The sequence below is a fragment of the Chelonoidis abingdonii genome, chromosome 7, assembly GCF_003597395.2.
Source record: "Chelonoidis abingdonii isolate Lonesome George chromosome 7, CheloAbing_2.0, whole genome shotgun sequence".
Lineage (NCBI taxonomy): Eukaryota > Metazoa > Chordata > Testudines > Testudinidae > Chelonoidis > Chelonoidis abingdonii.
In genome coordinates this window covers 64,409,698-64,427,421 of record NC_133775.1, presented here as the reverse complement: position 1 = coordinate 64,427,421, position 17,724 = coordinate 64,409,698, and the positions used below count along the sequence as shown (strand labels likewise).

Sequence of the window (17,724 nt, the reverse complement as noted above, 5' to 3'; positions counted from 1 at the left end):
ATTTTTTTTTAAAGAAAAAAAATCAGTAGAAAGGTTTTTAAAGTTTCAGCCAAAAAACTGTTGATCAGCTCTAAAGCTGAGATCCTGTAGCAGCACTCTGATTCAGAACGTCTAGAGACCCCACCCTGAAGAAGCCATAACACCTCCGTTAGGGTGTTCTCCTAAGGAAGGATACAAAGGACATTCAAAGATAAGTAATGCTGGGTTTTTGCACAAGAGAACTTTCCCAAGGAAGTGCACAGGGAAGAAGAGATGGGAGATATGGCTGGGTATCTGTAATGGGAGGGGTTGTCCTCTATGGAATGGAGGTCAGTGCCCCTGTTGAAAATTGAAATACAGGTCCACCTCAGCTTTAGCAGGAGACTCATGAAACAACAGCATCTTAAACTAAACATCGGTTTTGGTTTGTCTTATGTTGTGGGGGAATTTGGCCTTTAAAACACTTCCAGTTCAGCTACAGATGTAGGTCAGTTGGCTATATATTAAATTGGCTTTTAGTCTTTTAGGGTCTGATTTTTAGAGTTGCTGAACATTTGCAACTCCATCTCAAGTCAACAATCCTGAAAATCAGCCTTTTACTATGGTGACAATAGTCTCCTGATAGACATTAAGATAAAAGTCACTACTTTGTCAGATTCTATATGCTATTACAATGGGGAAAAAATGAATGAAACATTTACCCATTGGAAAATGATGTTTCACTGAAATTAAATTTTTCAGTGGAAAAAAAATCAAATTCAGCTGAAATGTTTCATTTCAATCAAAAAAGTCTGAACAAAAATGTTTCACCATTTCTGATTCAAAACTTTCTGCAACTTTTCATTATACAAACTGTTTCAATTCTTTTCCTCACAATTTGGGACTAAAATAAACACTAAAATATTGGAATTTCCCACAAGATAGAAAAATCAATTTTTGATCTTTTCTGCCCACTACAAAAATTTCTCTGAATGGTTCTTACTGTCCTTCCTTAAGCAATGTATACAACAGTGAAGCCAAGATAGATAGATAGATACATCTGTCCTCTAAAACAGATCTGATTTTTTTCAGAGAAGGAGAAAAGATAATTCCATTATCTCCAGTATATTTTTCTTACCTTAAAATACTTTTAAATTATACCTTATAGGGATATCTGCTGCCACAGGACCATTACTCCAAGGTCAAATTGATCACCATATTTGGAATCACAAAAAAAATTCCCTTCAGCAAGGAAGGAACCATCTGATATTTTTGGTCCTTTTCCTGCAGGAATCAAACCTTTGAGTTTGGGGGACAATCATTTTCTTGCTATTACTGTGAGCTGATTTGGACATTAGTGGAGATTACTTATTCATATCTATACATCGGTGTACACTTAGGCAACAAAATATTGTTTTCCATGAAAATTGGCTTTTTGATGGAAAAGGAAATTCTATGCAAAATGTCCATTTTCATCAAAATATTTTGGGTATTCGTCAAAAAATGGAAGTGCAAAAATGTTTCAGTTTTACCCTCCCTCAAAAAGTCTGGTTTTGGTTCTGAAAATTGAAATATGATTTTTGTGGGATTTGACAAACCTCCTCCCCCCCAAAAAAATTCTAAGAAAAATATTTGTTTTTGTTGATTTTTCACTAGGAAAAAAAATCATTTCCAAATTAGCCCTAATCAGGAGCAAGCAACTTCCAATCCCAGGTAGTTTTTGATTGTCACTTTCCTGTCTGTCTCCCGTAAAACACTCGATTCCCGAAGGACTGGGATAATTAAAGGACACAGCTGGTATTTCTAACCTTCCCCTCTGCCTAGTTCACAGAAATACTTACTGTACCATTCACCAGTGCCAAACATGGCAATGGAGAGATTCAATCCCAATTCCATTTACCTTTAGTGTGACTTGCTTTGCAAGCTAGAAGAGCCCAAATCAGAACAGCTTCTTACTACTGTTTATCTGAAATGCAATCTGAATGACAAAATGATGTCTTGGGTTCAATTTAAATTGTATGTTAAGTCTTTGCTAGTAACATGTCATAATAGTATCCTTGTGAAATACATCCCTGTAGGGGCTTTTGGATTGTGTAGGAATAATGTAGTGATTATTAATAATTATTAATAATTGCGTTTGTTGTTCTTACAGATTCTAAAGCCAGAAGGGACCATTGTGATCACCTAGTCTGATCTCCTGTATATCACAGGCCAGAGAACAGCCAGAAAATAAGTCCTAGAACAGAGCTTTCAGAAAAAGAAATCCAGTTCTTCAACTCCTCTGTATTATCGTACATTGCACTTTATATTATTATGCTCCCAGTTCTGCAGTCTTTATTCATGTGAATAAGAGCTGAAAGATTGGGTCTTTAATTATAACTGTATTATTATTTCAACAGCAGATCCAGTTGGCCACTTTACTGAAACTGCTGTGCCTTTACATTACCAGATTTTGACGGCAGGGATTATATTCTCTGTGTGATCTATGTTGCAGGTAGAGCTGCGCTGTTAATCAATTTTTCGGTGTGGGGGCTGAACTTAAATATTAAAATTAAATTAATAAAATCATTTGGGAGTTACCTGAAAAGATTTTTAGATTTGTTTATTTTTTCGTGAAGCAAAAATGTCAGAAACATTTTACTTTGAGTTGAACAAAATGTTTCATTATACCTATAACAAAACATTTCAGGTTTTTTTTAACCTTCTTAAAAATTATAAAGGCAGTTAAATTTGAAGCAAAAGACTCTTGTGAAACAAAAAGTCAAAACATTTCAATTAAAAAAATGTAGAAATAAAGCTTTTTGACTTTGTCAGAATTTGTTTCTTTGTTTTTTGACTGAAACAATTTGGCAATTTCAGCACAGATTCAAGAAACCTTTTTGTCCACCCAGATCTGCATTTTTCTGCAAAGAATAGTTTCAGCTGAAAAATTATGCCCTGCTCTAGTTGCAGGTCATAAAACAATGTGAATGGCTAGAGGGCAATATAAATAATTATGGAAATGTTGGTAGAAATGCTATAGTTAAGGCTATATTTGTTTTTTCAGTTAAAGTGGAGTTTAAGTAATTTTGTTAGGAATGTAAACAGATGTTAATTGTAGGCATAATTAACCCAATCACTTCCAGGTAGATTCCATTTTCTGGATTATTACAAGTAAAGCTTTTTAATTATTTAGAAGTTAGAAGGAGTTGAAAATAAGCTATTTTGAAATATGCTATTTAACTTTTTTTGTTCTAAATTTAAAAATGGCTTTAGTTTTAAATATTAAACTTTAGATAGATTTCAGTCTAAACAATACCTACCATAGACTGTTTTTAAAGACAAAGGTTATTTATATTATTCCTCATAACCATTTCTAGTTCCACTACAAGCTCAGATGGATTAAAAATTACCCAGGCAAATGGTAACATTTGCAACTTTACATATTAAATCACTGGCATATTGGAATTGTAGCTGTGAGCTCTTTTGAGACGGAAATACGGATAATCCCCATCAATGCAAAACAATGATGGATCATGTGGGTGAGTGGGTGGGTGAAACATGTATTTGCAGAAGGAACAAGTGTTCTGTTTGTCCTCAGTTGGGGGCAGTATTTCCAGCAGAAGATGCTAAGACCCAGTGAACCCCTTACATCTGCTTCTCAATTTGGATTTTCCAGGAGAAGAGAAGCCCATTTTTCTCCACATTCACCCAGACCGCCGCTGACACATAGCTCCAGCCCTTCAGAGAAAGGACTCCTCTTCAGGAGCTGTAGAAGAAAAGCCCCTCCTGATTCCCACTTCTCAGTAAGCCTGATCCAACTTTCCCTGAAGTCTTTCCATTAATTTAAATGAGAGCTGGTTCAGACTCCAGGGATTTGCCAAAGTTCAAACAGTCTATTCTCCAATGTTTTGTACCTAGGATGAATGCAGAAGCCAGATATAAGCTAAATCCAGGTGCTCCAGCCCCAGAGAAATGCAGAAACCCTCCTCCAGGCCATGTCTACAGTACAAACTTTGGTTGACGCAAGTTATGTCAATGTAAAGCTGCCGCAGTTAGTATATCACTTGTGCGAATGCATACTAGGCTACTTGTGTTGGCGCTGCATATACTCACCAGAAGTGCTTGAGTCACTGTACAGTGTGGTGCACCATGAGTAGGTATCCCAGCATGCAACTTGCCACCATTCAGTGCACTGTCTTTTTGGACATTTTGGCAATGCCTGGTGGGGCAGAAAGGAGTCATGCGTGTGTGAATGGGAGCAAGGAGTCAACTTCCCAGCACGTAACTGTCTCCATCCCATCATATTATCAAATTCCCATAACTTTTGCATCTTTTTAAAAACTCCTATGAATCTTCTCAGCACTCCTCTGACAGAAGCATGGGACCTGCACAGCTATGCACTATTGTCATAAGCTTTGCAAACACGGGATGCACAATCCTCTGTTATTTGCAGAGCCTTACAAAGAACCAGATCAGCAGGGAACATGATTTCTTGGAGGACAGATTGCAGTGGGACATTCTGAGAACCAATTCAAGGTTGTTGGTGGTGTTCCTGGAGCAGCTGCAGATGGTGGAACACCACTTCTAGCCAGAGAAACAAGCATTTACTGGTGGGATTGCATTGTAATATAAGTTTGGGAAGATGAGCAGTGGCTGCAGAACTTTTGGATGTGCAAGGCAACATTCCTGGACCTGTGTGCCGAGTTTAGCATAGCCTTCTAACACAGGGACATCAAACTGAGGGCTGCATTGACAGTGGAGAAGTGAGTGGTGATCGCACTGTGGAAACTTGCAGTGCAAATTGCTATCTGTCAGTGGCAAATTATTTTGGAGTTGGAAAATCCACTGTGGAGGTGATTGTCATGCACATGTGTGGGGCCATTAATTATATCCTGCAGTGTGGGATTATGATACTTGGCAATATGCAGGACGTAGCAGATGGATTTGCAGCAATGGGGTCCTCAAACTGTGGTGTAGCAATAGACAGTATGCATATCTCAATTTTGGCTCCAGCCCACCTTGCTGCAGAGTACATCAACATAAAGAACTACTTTTTATGGTTATGCAAGCATTGGTGCATCACAGAGGATGCTTCACTGACATCAGTGTTGGCTGGTCAGGGAAGGTGCATGATGAGTGCGTCTTTAAGAACACAGGACTGCTCAGAAAGCTAAAAGCACGAACTTTCTTTCCTGACCAGTGGCTTTCCATTGTTGATGTTGAAATGCCAACAGTGATCCTGGGGGACTCAGCCTACCCCTTGCTTCCCTGGCTCCTGAAGTCATACACCAGCTGTCTCAACAGCACCAAGGAATGATCCACCTGCTGGTTCAGCAGGTGTAGAATGAGAATTTAATGCACTTTTGGTAGATTGAAGGGATATTGGTGTTGTTTACTCACAAGATTGGACCTCAATGAAAAAAAATATCCTAGTAGGTATAGCTGCCTCCAGTGTCCTGAATAATATCTGTGAAGCAAAGGAAGAAAAGATGCTTCTGGGGTGGAGGGCAGAGGTAGAGCAGCCTGAGTTTGAACAGCTAGACACAAGGGCTACTAGAAAAGCTCAACACAGCTATAAAGCTCAGGTAAGTTTTGAACAAGCACTGTAACAGTGACTAACAGTAATACATTGTGATGTACGGTGTTCTACCTGACCCCAAACAGCAGGGCCAGTTAGAAGCTGTATGGTCCTTGGAGTACATCTATGAATATAACTCTGACAATGCACCTATTAATTTTGCAGAGCTTGCTGTGCATTTACAATAACACTGTGTTTTTCACTGATCATGTGAGTTGTATCTGGTGTGTTCAGAACTTCTAGGCACTCTGTAGCATATGTTGTGATGAATTATTTTCCAAATAATAGAATTTTATTCAGTAACAAAACCAGCACAAAGAAAAATCTTTGCAATTTAAAAGCAAATACATTAAAAACTTAATAAATTAATGGAACAGAACAGGAGGAAAAAACATTCACATCCATTTTACCTATGTATACATCAACCATGGCTCTCACAGGTCAGTGTATGTGAAGCTGTGTTTGTACTTAATGTCCCCTGGGGTGCACTGGTAAAAGTAGGAATGCAGACCCTGATGCCATATGGAATGTTAAGGGAGATATAAGGAGGTGCTGCAATGGAATTCTTCATGGACTTCAAAGAGAGGCAAATTTGGGATTGTTGAACTTATAGGTCCACCAGAGTCTGCAGCATCTGTGCTTGCTTGCAAAGAAGCCCCATTATGTCCTGGTATGTCTCCCTCTCCTTTTCCTGCTGAGACTCCTGGGCCTTTTGTCCTGCCCACTCTTTCCTTCTCTGGGCTGTCTGCAATGCTCACCCTCCAGGACCTTAGTCTGATGCAGCCCTTGTAGGATCTCACTGAACCTGTCATCCCAAGTCCTCTTCTTTCTCCTCCTTATCGGTTCGGCTGTTCTGCGGGTGTGGAGGGAGAGCCCCTCAAGGCCACAATGGCAGTAACTGCAGATAAAACACACACAGGTACCATTGTCATTATAGCCACCACAGAAAGCAAAAGTTAAAATTCAGAACTCCCCTCCCTTGCTCCCCTAAAGTTTTGAACAGGACACCCTTATTGACACTTCTGTTTGGAGTGTTTGTGCACGGCACCATTCACAGCACTATGGAGAGCATGGCCCACCGGGGTGAGGGGAGGGAATTGCTCAGCTGCATGCAACTATGAGCACAGGGTAATGGCACCGGCAGAGGTGATGTTAGCTGATATCTCACTCCTGGGAATAACCAAGGCACAGAGGGCACAGCTGCTGCTGGCATCCTGAAGATGCCTGGGCCAGTAGCTGCTATCCTGTTTACTGCAATGGTGTAAGCCAAAGTTATCGCTGACTGGCATGGGAAAGTGTCCTACCACGGAGGAAGAAATAAAGCTGCCATTGCAGAGTATCTCCATGGAAGTTTCATGATCTCTCAGGAGGATTCAAGGGACATCCCTGTGCACATAAACAAACTGCTCCACATGGTCCGTCCCCCCCACTCTCCCCCCGCCCACACACACCTAACTCTACAGGGGAATGAAAAGCAGAGAGCAACTCCATCTCTCTTTGTTTTACTGCTACCTCTTCTAGTGCGAGTAAATTAATGACAAGGTGATAGCTGTGTCCTGTTAAATTGGGGGGGGCATCAGTACATCACTGTAATGGGGAAATAAAATTATACACTTACCAGAGGTTCCTTCCCTTGCATTGGGCTCGCCTGTGCTTCACTGCCAGGACTGACCAGACTGGAGTCTCAAACAGGTCCTGGCTTCAGGCATAGCTGGACCCCCTGTCCATGTCTTCTATCCTCCTCTGCTTCCTCTTCCACTTCCTTGCTGTTCATGCTAGGGGCCTGTGACTCGGGTTCCTCAGAGGTGTTCACAGTGGTTCATGAAGTGGTGGTGGAGTCTCCGCCAAGGATGGCACGCCGCTCTTTGTCAAAGCCGCAGATCTGCAGCTCAGCACCAGGCTGACTGTTTGCCTTCCTCGTCTGCCACAATTCCTTTGCTTTCATGTAGTACTGCTGCTGATCCCTGTTCTATCTCTTCTCCTGTATCCCTCCTACAATCTGCTCATAGATGTCCATGTTTCTACAGCTGTTCTGTAGCTGTGCCTGCACAGCCTCTTCTTCCCACAGGCCCAGGAGATCCAGTATCTCCCATCTACTCCAAGCCAGAGCGCTGCTGGAGCATGGCCAGCTGGGCAACTGCACACAATGGAGAGCTACTAGCTGTGCTCACCAAGCTGGAAAATCATGAAAAGGCATTTCAAAAATTTGTGGGGCTTTAAAAGGGAGGGGTCCTTCGTGTCTCTGTGATGGGCAGTGGAGTTCACAATTGTGACCAGAGTGGTCAGTGTCAGGCATTGTGGCACAGCTGCTGGAGGACTGTTAGGATAGACAGAAATAATGCAGTGGCTACATCCATGCTGCATTAACCTCAGTACATCAACCAGGCAGGGCCGGCGCTATCATTTAGGCAGCCTAGGCAATCGCCTAGGGCGCCAGGATTATTCGGGGGGTGGCATTTTGCCGGGGGGGCGGCAGGCAGCTCCGGTTGACCTGCCACAGGCATGCCTGCGGAGGGTCTGTTGGTCCGCGGCTCCAGTGGAGCTGCCGCAGTCATGCCTGCGGACAGTCGGCTGCTCACGCGGCTCTGGTGGACCTCCTGCAGGCATGCCTGCGGCAGCTCCACCAGAGCCACGGACCAATGGACCCTCCGCAGGAATGACTGCGGCAGGTTCACTGGAGCCGCGGGATCAACGCAGGGGGCGGCGAAATGGCCATGAGCCTAGGGCACGAGAAACCCTAGCGTCGATCCTGCAACCAGGGCTCGATGCAGTTCAGAGACATGGTGTTACTGCATCACCATAATGGGGCACTCACACCACACCAGTGGGAGATGAATTTAAAAGTAGATACATGCACAACTAGATGGATGCAAGGCAACTCATGTCAACTAACTTTGTACACCAGGCCTCAGTCTGATTCTAAAATCAGCCAGCAGCATAAGCTCAGATACACCCGACAAGGAGAAAACAACAGCCCTGGACTCTGGGGAAGCTCAGTTCTCCAGTATCAGCTCAAAACGTCACTCTATCAGCTGTGTTAGTTTAACAGCTTCAGAGGAGTTTACTTTGGATATAAGGGCAAGAAAACCCAAAGGCTGGTTTTCAGTGTTTCCCCAAGTCTCCCTCCCCAAGTCTGGTTTGACTCAGCAAAACACGTGTGTGTTGGTAACATTGAGATGTAAATATTCTCTTTTTTCTGTACTTTGAAATTTGCCAATGAGAAGCACAATCCGAGAGCTAGTTAATAAAAAAAAAAATGATAACAAACACTTTGGCTTTGATTTTGGTGTGGAAGTTCAGACTGACTGGGGATATCTGATAGATGATTTTTGACTTTCAATTGAAAATAAGGATAACATTTGCAGGTTACCTTTGCTGGATTTACCTTCAATAAAACAAAACACAGTAACACACTAATACTAAAGGATTACACAAGTTTGCCTCTTTTGAGCTGAAGAGTTAGTACCCTGATCTATGCTGGGCAATGGTTTACTGGAATATTACAATCTCTTCCACCCTCATGTCAGGGGCTGCTGTTATATCCACCCCAGAAAGCTGCTAATTCAGGGGTAAATCCAGCTTCATATTTTTCTTCCTCAGAAAAAGAAAGAAGTCTCTTTTAAATCGGATTTCAGACAGAGCCTTGGAGCTCAGAGTAGTCTAGAGAAATGTAAGGCCTGATCCAAAGGTTGTTGACTTTAACAAGATTTTTACAACTGCACTTTGGATCCGGCCTTTCCAGCAGAGCAGGCAGCCCCCATGCAATGCACACAGGGGATCCTCAGAGGAGTACCCAGCTGCAAATTGGGGGCTGACACTGTGCATCCCCGGAATGGGAAGCGATCTCTGCTAAGCGTCCGGAGAAATGGTGCGGCAGTGGTGAGAGGATTCAGCAAACTCGCGCCCAGATAGCGAGCTCCACACAGCAGAGACATATTTGCATCAAAGTGCTTTAGCTAGCAGGGCTTTTAGGTCCGTCCTCTGCCCCCTGCCCACCTCCAGCAAACCTGGAAACCCAGGCAACTGGGGGTTACGGACAACAGCCCGTCATAAAGTAGCAAGCACCTGGACATGCTGTTTTAAAGGAAGGTTTCTTGTTCTACAGGGCTGTTAGGTACAAACCTTTAATTACTGGCATGGTGGGGGATAGGTGTGAGATCACTATGTTTACCCCCGAGTTCTTAGCGCATTTGAAAACCCTCACTCCACGATTCTTTATTCCTTAGACACTCCATTTCAGGCCTAAATCCCCCATCACCTTACTCACGGGAGTAAAGGTTGCTCACAAAGGCATTTCGCAGAAGTCGCTGCGGGTACTTTTGCTGCGGGATCGGGCCCTCCACGGGAATTCAGTTTTTCTCCGAAACGATCTCATTTCACCGGATCGGTGAGGAGAGGTATAGAACTAACACCGGTGGCTTTATTCAGATCCGGCCACCTCTAAAATCAAATTCGATTTTTTTTTTTAACAATTCCCTGCTCTGTGCTGCTGCGCTGGATAAAATATGAGCAGATCCACGTAACCTGGATGCATTTTAGCTGTGTACATCTGCTTGTTGGTGTGGTTAAGGCTAAGCAAACCCTTTTTATAGCTTCAGGAGGAAGAATTTCAGGAGGAAGAACCCTACAGAGCTAAGGAGATTTTTGGACCACATAGACATTAGGTTACATTAGTATACATACAATTATTTTAAACCAAAGAGTAAGTTTTTTTTAAATGTCAACAATAGCAAACGAAAAGGTAGCAGATTTGGTAAGAAATGACAATGTTAGCTACGCTAATGTTGGGACTGTTGGAAGGATAGATAGATAGATAGATGGCCGCAGGGGAGGGGGGCAAGTGGGGTAATTTGCTCCAAGCCCCACAGGGGCCCTCAGGAGAATATCGTATTCTATAGTACTGCAACTTTTTTTCATGGAGGGGGCCCCCAAAATTACTTTGCCCAAGGCCCCCTGAATCCTCTGGGCAGCCCTGGATAGATAGATAGATAGATAGATAGATATTCTTGTTGCTACTGTGGGTTTGTCTATTTAATGTGTAGACTCTTGCGGTTTATATAGCAAAGACTAGCTGTTCCAAACAGAAAAACTCCAATCGCACGTCACTGGAGCCAGGATCTGGCCCAGCTCTCCAGTCCCCGTTGGAGTTCACAGGAGTGTTATAAGGGCTGACTGACTACAGAGATACTAGACTTTTAAAAACTCCAGCGACTTTTTAGCGCTGTCAAAAGCAGGGCTGGCTGGAGGTTCCATTGATCTGGGCCGGGGTGGATGGTCTGTCTAATCCCTGCCTGCTTTGTAAATGTTTGGAGACTGGCTGGGGGAGGAAACGCAATCCTTATCCAAACAGTCTTTTAACCTCCAGTCCTCTCTACCCCGTGAACGCTTTGTATGAGCCTGTCATAAGCCTTATTAATGACCCTTGTTACTTAATCTGAAACTGGACTCCTGGCAAACAGACAAGCCTCTTGCCGCCGCACAGAACTGATTTTGAAAACCATTTTGGTCCCAACGTAAATTCACCTCGACTAGTTTCTCTCTCCTACATCGAGAAATCACTGCGGCGCAGCTGCGTCGTTTACTTGTTTGGCCTCAAGATTATATGACACGCGCCCCGATTTCAGTGTTTCTCGCTTCTTTTCTTACAGCAAACGCGAAATAAAGTGGAATATACAGAATGTTAGTCTGATGGCGTCGATTTCGTAGCGATAGGGGTGTTTGTCTGTAAATCCTCTCGGAAACACAGGAAGGTAAGAGCTGAAATTCAGATACCAACCCGATTATTTAGCACAAGTCTCAGAATAAAACCTGACGTTTCATAGTGGATCATCAATTCTTCTAGGAGGCCAGATTGGGGAATTGTTGGAATAATCCCTGAAAGAGACCAGCCGCCTTCCATTCGATTCCATCGCTTCTCCCATACGGAGCACTCACTGCAGCCCGGGCATTCAGACTGACTTGGGTCCGGATTTTGTCAGGGGCTGGGTCCCTTCCCCGTGGGATCAGTGGATATCGGCAGTCCCAATCTCTGCCCCCCTCATTCGCCGTTTTGGGTTCCCGGGGAGAGAGATCGGGGTAACGCGCAGCGGTTGGGGACAGAGTTGTAAATCCCCCCCGCCCCCATCTCCATTCGGGACCCCTGCAAAGAGGCTCCTTTCCACGTGAGCTGTAACATTTTCCAGGCTCGGGGTCTATTTGCTGCTGGGTTCGTTCTCCACCCTTCAGTAAAAATTTAACAACTGCAATGATCTCACAGCGCCCTACATGTGTTTGATAAGCTTATTTGAGAAACAGGCCTATAAAATGCAGCCTCCCAGCAACTAAATACCCTGGTTGTGCCTGTCTGTTGTTATTTGCCTCCCTGGGTACGATAGTTAAGCAGATACACTGGGAATGTGCTACATTGTTTCATGCTGTGGTTAGATGGTTACTGGAAACCAGACAACGTTATTTTATGTTTTTAATTTAACTATCCCGAATGGAGTTTGCAAAGCTGTATGGAGACATTCAAAGAAGTATGACACCACACTAAATGAAGTTGCCAGATATACATATTCCATCAGGGCCTGATTTTTCACTGAAGCCAATGGGAATTTTAGCACGGTCTCCAATACAAGCAGGATCGAGCCTTTAAGAATAGCGGCTAACGGAAATACCAGTTAGGGGATAAACGACAAGCTGTGTCATTAATTACAACACGCTGGGCGGGGGGTTTAAAAACGGATCGGGGCTTTGAAATCTGCAGGAATGTTCTCTGTATAAGCGACCAGACGTGGCGAAAGTGGGAGTATGTCTGCGAGATCCGTTTGTGCGTACAGGAGAATTTCTCGCTGCTGTAGAGGTTGGTATTTTAAGGTGCGGTCTGCCAGTCTGAGCCCTGTGATCCGAAATTAGAAAAGATTTTGAAATTGTATGGAGGAGAACAACAGATACATTATAAAGTGGGCTACATCGCATTTATAAGCCAGATCTGTAGGTTGTGGCCGCTTCACATCGTATGGCAATTTCCTAGAGGAAAATGATGCATCTCAGGAATTGTATTTCTAGGTAATAAAGCATTTATCGCACAGTGCGGACAACAGTTCGTGCTGCTGGATTGGGGCACTACATGTCATCTGGTTTCTTTGCAAGAATCCCGCCTCAAAGCACAAGTCCCGCTCACTGATGCATTTATTTGTGTACCTCAAAACGATCCCTGCTTTGGGGGAAGTCATTTCACTCAAGGTGTCAGTCCAGGAGAGACTCAGTTACGATTCGTGCTGTCCCTGCGCTCAGATGATTAATATCTTCCCTTTAATCCCCTTCTGCACGATTAACCGATTTCTCCTGCCAGGGCTCCGATTTGTTTCTGTGTCTTGGTAGGGGGATGAACAGCCCGGCCCTCACTTCAGCCTGGTGTCTCTAATTGACTTCTAGTCTACCTTTTAGTGGCGACATGTGTTTCTCACAAAACTCTTATTAGGACAAGCTGCTTTCACTAATTGAGAGTTACAGAATGCGGAAGGCAGGCTGATTTTTCAGATCCACCAACTCCAGAGGATTCAGGGAAGGAAAGGTTCCCTGCAAACTCTGCATCGGGTCTCTAAGATCAAATAACCAAGGCAAACCAGTCTCCTCCTCGGAAGATGATTCCATTTCTAACCCCCCGTAAAGCATCGCAGATCCCAGGGAAACGCCAAGAAGCAGGTGAAAGGCTACCTAGGCACAGATCCTGTACCAGCCCTTGCGCGCCACGCGGACTCGCCCGAGCAAAGCATACGCACGAGGGGAAGGGCTGCCGGACTCAGCTGTCTGAGGAAAAGCAAGGCACGTGCAAGTGCCAGTTGGGAAGCTGATTAATTGTGAGCTGCTATGTCACATGTGATCAGAACCATGAGCTTTACGATTTCAACTCAAGCAGTCTAAATAAATCAATAAAACCCTCCCAGTTAGAGGAAAAGCAACACGGGGGGAAAAATTAACCCACGAGCTGTTTAAAGCACCGCCTCAGTAAGAACTAACGCAACTCTTTTAATACAGACAGCAACATTTTTATAAATGTGCTGGAAGATCTAGACGGGAAAGTTATGCGCGCGCAGAGATCGCGCGGGGAAGACACGTTTAAAGACACGTAGCTACACATGGCTCAGCTTTCTCGTGTGTTTCACTCGCTCTCTGCCGTCTGACAATGAATTCTCGGACTTAGGGGGAAGTTTGGCACAGAGGGACAAGGCCTAAAGCCATCCCCAGGCGGCTACCTCTAAAGGTGTATTTTAAATCTATCTGATGAGGGCACAAGGAAAGCTTCCCTCGGGCGTATATGGTCAGTACCTAGCCTCCTTCGCTGTGTTGGTGCGTGCAGTTTACCCCCAAAGCCCACCGATAGAATTGCCCCCCCCCTTAGGTAAGCAAATATTAACATGACCCCCTCCCCGCAGCCTGCCTTAGCCCTGAAATAGCAGAGGACTGACAAGAGTTCAGCATGCCCATTTCTGTTGTGCTTCGCAGAACTTCTGAAATATCCTGTCCACTGAAAAGAAACAATCACAGCTTAGGTCTGGATGGACGGCTAGATCAGTAATGTTCGCCTGGGATTGGAGTGGGAGGGGGGGTAGCTGGCTTTTGCAACTATACGCCCGAATGGGGTCTTCTGTACTCTTCTTGTTTCTAATGTTGCACATCAGTCAAATGTAATGTTTGTAAAAGTTGCATTTTTTTCATTCACTTGCAAACACGTCCCAAAGCGAACGTGGTTTGTCTGGGTCGCTGGCTCACACGGGAGCAAAGCTCCTCAAGCCTGTAGCCCCGGACTGGTAGGCAGAAGGGGTAGACTCATGCAAGGATGGATGGGGGCTGGGGGATGCACCCGTGAATAGCGGAGCCAGCCGATTACAGGGCGCACTGTTTTTGGGGTTAGCTTTAGTCGTGTGGCTGGCTGGCTTCAATGCATATCTCCGCGCATGGGGGTTGCTGGGGCCTCTTTCGGTGGGAAAGGTAATCTGTTTGATCCTATCAGAAAGGTGCAGGAGTGTGGGACTGTTTCTGTCCCCTTCCCCAGCAGCCACGGCCCTCCTGGCTCCGTTACAATCAGCGATCTCTCCTGGCCCATCCCCTCGAGCCAGACACCCGCAGCACTGATCGCTTGTTGGCCTCCCCCAGTGCTGCCTCTGTACAGCGCCTAGCACAACGGGGCACCACTAGGGCTCCTGGGGCGGCCCTACAGTAAATAATGGCCCTACCTGCGCCTGAGCCATTCCCTTTGAAAATAACAGGGATGGGCATTATGGCAGCGTCAGGACCCTGTGGCTGGGATGCCCCAAGATTTAGTCCATCAGCCTTTAACCCAAATCCGTGCTCAGTTCTACCCGGGGCCGGTGGGGTGGCTCTGCCGGGCAGATAAACGAGGAGGTTCCGGGCGTCCAATACGGCAAAGGGGGAGCGCTGATTAAACCGGCTCCCCAGCTCTGGCCTGCCCCCCTCACGTCCGAGTTGGCCTGGCAGGACTGGAACCGTCTGTGTCTCAGTATTAAACCCCGGTCCAGTCAATCGGGCAGTGCCAGTAAACCCAGGCTGGAGCTAGCGTTTCTGGGCTCTCCGGCTTCACTCCGCCAGCAACCCCCCTCCATTCCCGTAGAGGCTGGAATCTGGATTGAATGCCGAAATCCCGATCCTGTTCCCAAAGTGCCCCAAAAAGAGCCAGCAAGTAGCAGCTACTCGCGATCCGATCATGCTCCCACCGGAGTCAAGCAGGGATCCGGCTCTTAGGTGAGAGCAGAGGACTAGGAAATCCATCCCCACCCGCTGCCCCTTCTCTTAGGGCTTCAAACCGTCGTTGGAAGGCGTGTTTAAAAATAATGTACTTTGTCCTGTATCTAGATACCAGAGACATCCCCTAGCTCCTGTTCTTTCTCTTAGCCCCATCCCACAGAGCGTTCTCACTACAGCTGACCTGGGACAAAGGTTTTTAAATCAGCATGAAATAAAATGAAGAGCTCATATATTAAAACTGGCCAATATGGGAGAAGAAATCCATGTCTCCCACTTTAATGGGGCATCTGCTTTTTCAGCTGCTTACTACGTAAAGGAGGAAGGATTTATTTGTATTTATTTTTCAGAATGTACTAGGGCAGTCAGGTTTTACTAGCTGAGGGTGGAATGAAAAGCCAATCTCCTTCTATAAAGTAAAGAGAAACTGAGAAGAAGAAATGATAGTAAAACTAAGCATCCCACCAGGGCAAAGTCTGCAGGCTTGTTCCTTTACATTTCCACTCAAATTTAAATACACATTTGGGACTCTAAAATATAATTCTCTTTTTAGTGGATGAGTGAGAAGACTGGGAAGGACGTTCTTTGGTTTTGGGGTGATATCTTAGCGATGTGATTGTGTACCGTTGTGGTGCTTGTGTTGAAGTGGATGGGGGAAAGGTATCTGCGACCGGTTGCTCCAAGGCCCTGTTCCAAACCACCACCCCGGCAACTCCTAGAGATTTATTAAAACCCTTCGGGTTCCAATATATATTTTTTTAGTTTGTAGTTCAGTTTACAAGTCTTCTTAATTAAAGACCGATTCGGATTGAATCCGAGCTCTGATTACGGATCCCTTTTCAAGGGCAGTCATTGCCAAGGGTGGAAAGGTGTTAGAACCCCGGTATGCACTTTAGATGCTGATTTCACTGCTCCGCCAGCCCCCCTTCACAGCGCGGTGTGTCCGCGCTAGCTCCCTGGGTACCTAACCCAAACGCGCACCCCTGCTGCAGCCACCCTGTACGATTAACAACCGTGCGTTCTTGGTGAACACGTCTCCCCGACCTCTCCTGCCAGACGCACACGGTCCCTCCCCAGCCCAGCCACCCGATCTCCAGCTTGTGGCACTGACACCAGTGCCTGATTTCCCGGGACATGTAGCCGTTCCCCACCAGATAACGGCCCCTTTGCCTGATCCAGCAATAACTGCAATTGCTCACTTCCAGCGGGCCGTCTCCAAGCCCTTCAGGCGCTCAGACCTCAGGCTGAACCCTCAGCCCAACTCTCTCTTTCCAGGACAAGGACAGTCCCTTTCAAGGCCAGCATTCCCCCAGAATATCGATCCCTCTGCTAAAGGACACCGCTCGAGCTGTGCATAGTGTCATTATGGCAGCCTTCCCCCCAGCCCCCCAAAAATTAGTTTGATCCCAGGCTGTCCCCTGAGCGCTATCGCGTGCTTTATCTGCGCCCCTGCGCCGCGCGCGGGGGAGCCCAGGTCTCACTTACTGTCCTGCTGCGGGGTGTCGCTGCCGCTGGTTAGCCCCGGGGATTCCAGCAAGCTTCTGCCGGCTTCCCCTACGCTCTCGTCCGCCTGAGCCGCCACCATGTCTCCGGCTTCCTCCAGATCCAACAGGTGACTGACGGAGAAGTTCTTTTTGGCCTGTAAGTTGTCCAGGTTGCTGGGGCTCTCCAAGCGGGTGGCTAGGACGGCCTGTCTCTCCATGATGTGGGCATAGCTGGAAGTCATGGTTTCCCCCAAGTCTTAAAGGGGAAGTGCAGGCAAAACAGGAGAGGGGGGGATACAAGGGACCCTCCCCAAAATCTCAGACGCTGTCCCCGCAGCAGGGGCGCTCCCTGGGCTTCCTGCGGCAGGTTCCAGGGGGAGAATCCGGCCTCCCTCTGCCCAGTTCTCACGCGAAAGTGACACAGAAAGCGAGAGAGAGAGAGATTGAGGGAGGGGATGGGGGAGGGGGGTAGAGGAATCGAAACGTGTCTTTCAGGAGAAGCGGCGAATTCCCAGGCAGGCACCAGCAGCGAGAGGCTTGTCCCGGCTTTAAACCATCTCCAAGAGAGAGCGTTGCCCCCTTTGCGCTCCTGTGAGTCTCGGGAGTGACTGAGGTTTCAGGTCACGGGTGCTGATGTCTTGCAGATGTACTCGCGGGTATTAACTCTCACCGAAGGGAAGACGAGGGTTTTCAGGAGTCCGAGAGAGCCCCCCGCCCTCTCCTGATCTCTCTCTCAGTTGCTCTCCCCCACCCCTCTCAGTTGGATCAAGCCGCTCTCTGGCACTTCAAAAGGGCCAGTCTGGCACACAGGGGAGACTTTGCAGGGAATACATGAAAATTGGAGACCCAAGGGAGGGCAGCTCGAGACTTAATAGGGGCCTGTAATTACGTGGCAAAGTCTTTGTGCTGTTTCTGACGTTTTACAGATCCCTCTTCTCCAGCGCAAACTCTCCCTCCACCACCAAAAACACACTGATT

The 17,724-nt window shown here is 46.1% G+C and overlaps 1 protein-coding gene across 2 annotated transcripts in view; it reads right to left on the bottom strand.

The window, feature by feature from the left end:
- The window catches only part of PRRX1 (paired related homeobox 1), an 82,966-nt gene extending 65,519 nt beyond the window's left edge, over positions 1-17,447 (bottom strand). For both annotated transcript variants that reach the window (XM_032806174.2, XM_032806175.2), the window contains exon 1: positions 16,748-17,447. In XM_032806174.2, coding sequence (XP_032662065.1) covers positions 16,748-16,988 — 241 coding nt within the window. In that variant the 5' untranslated portion in view covers positions 16,989-17,447. The remainder of the gene's footprint in view (positions 1-16,747) is intronic.
- Positions 17,448-17,724: the final 277 nt, after the last annotated feature.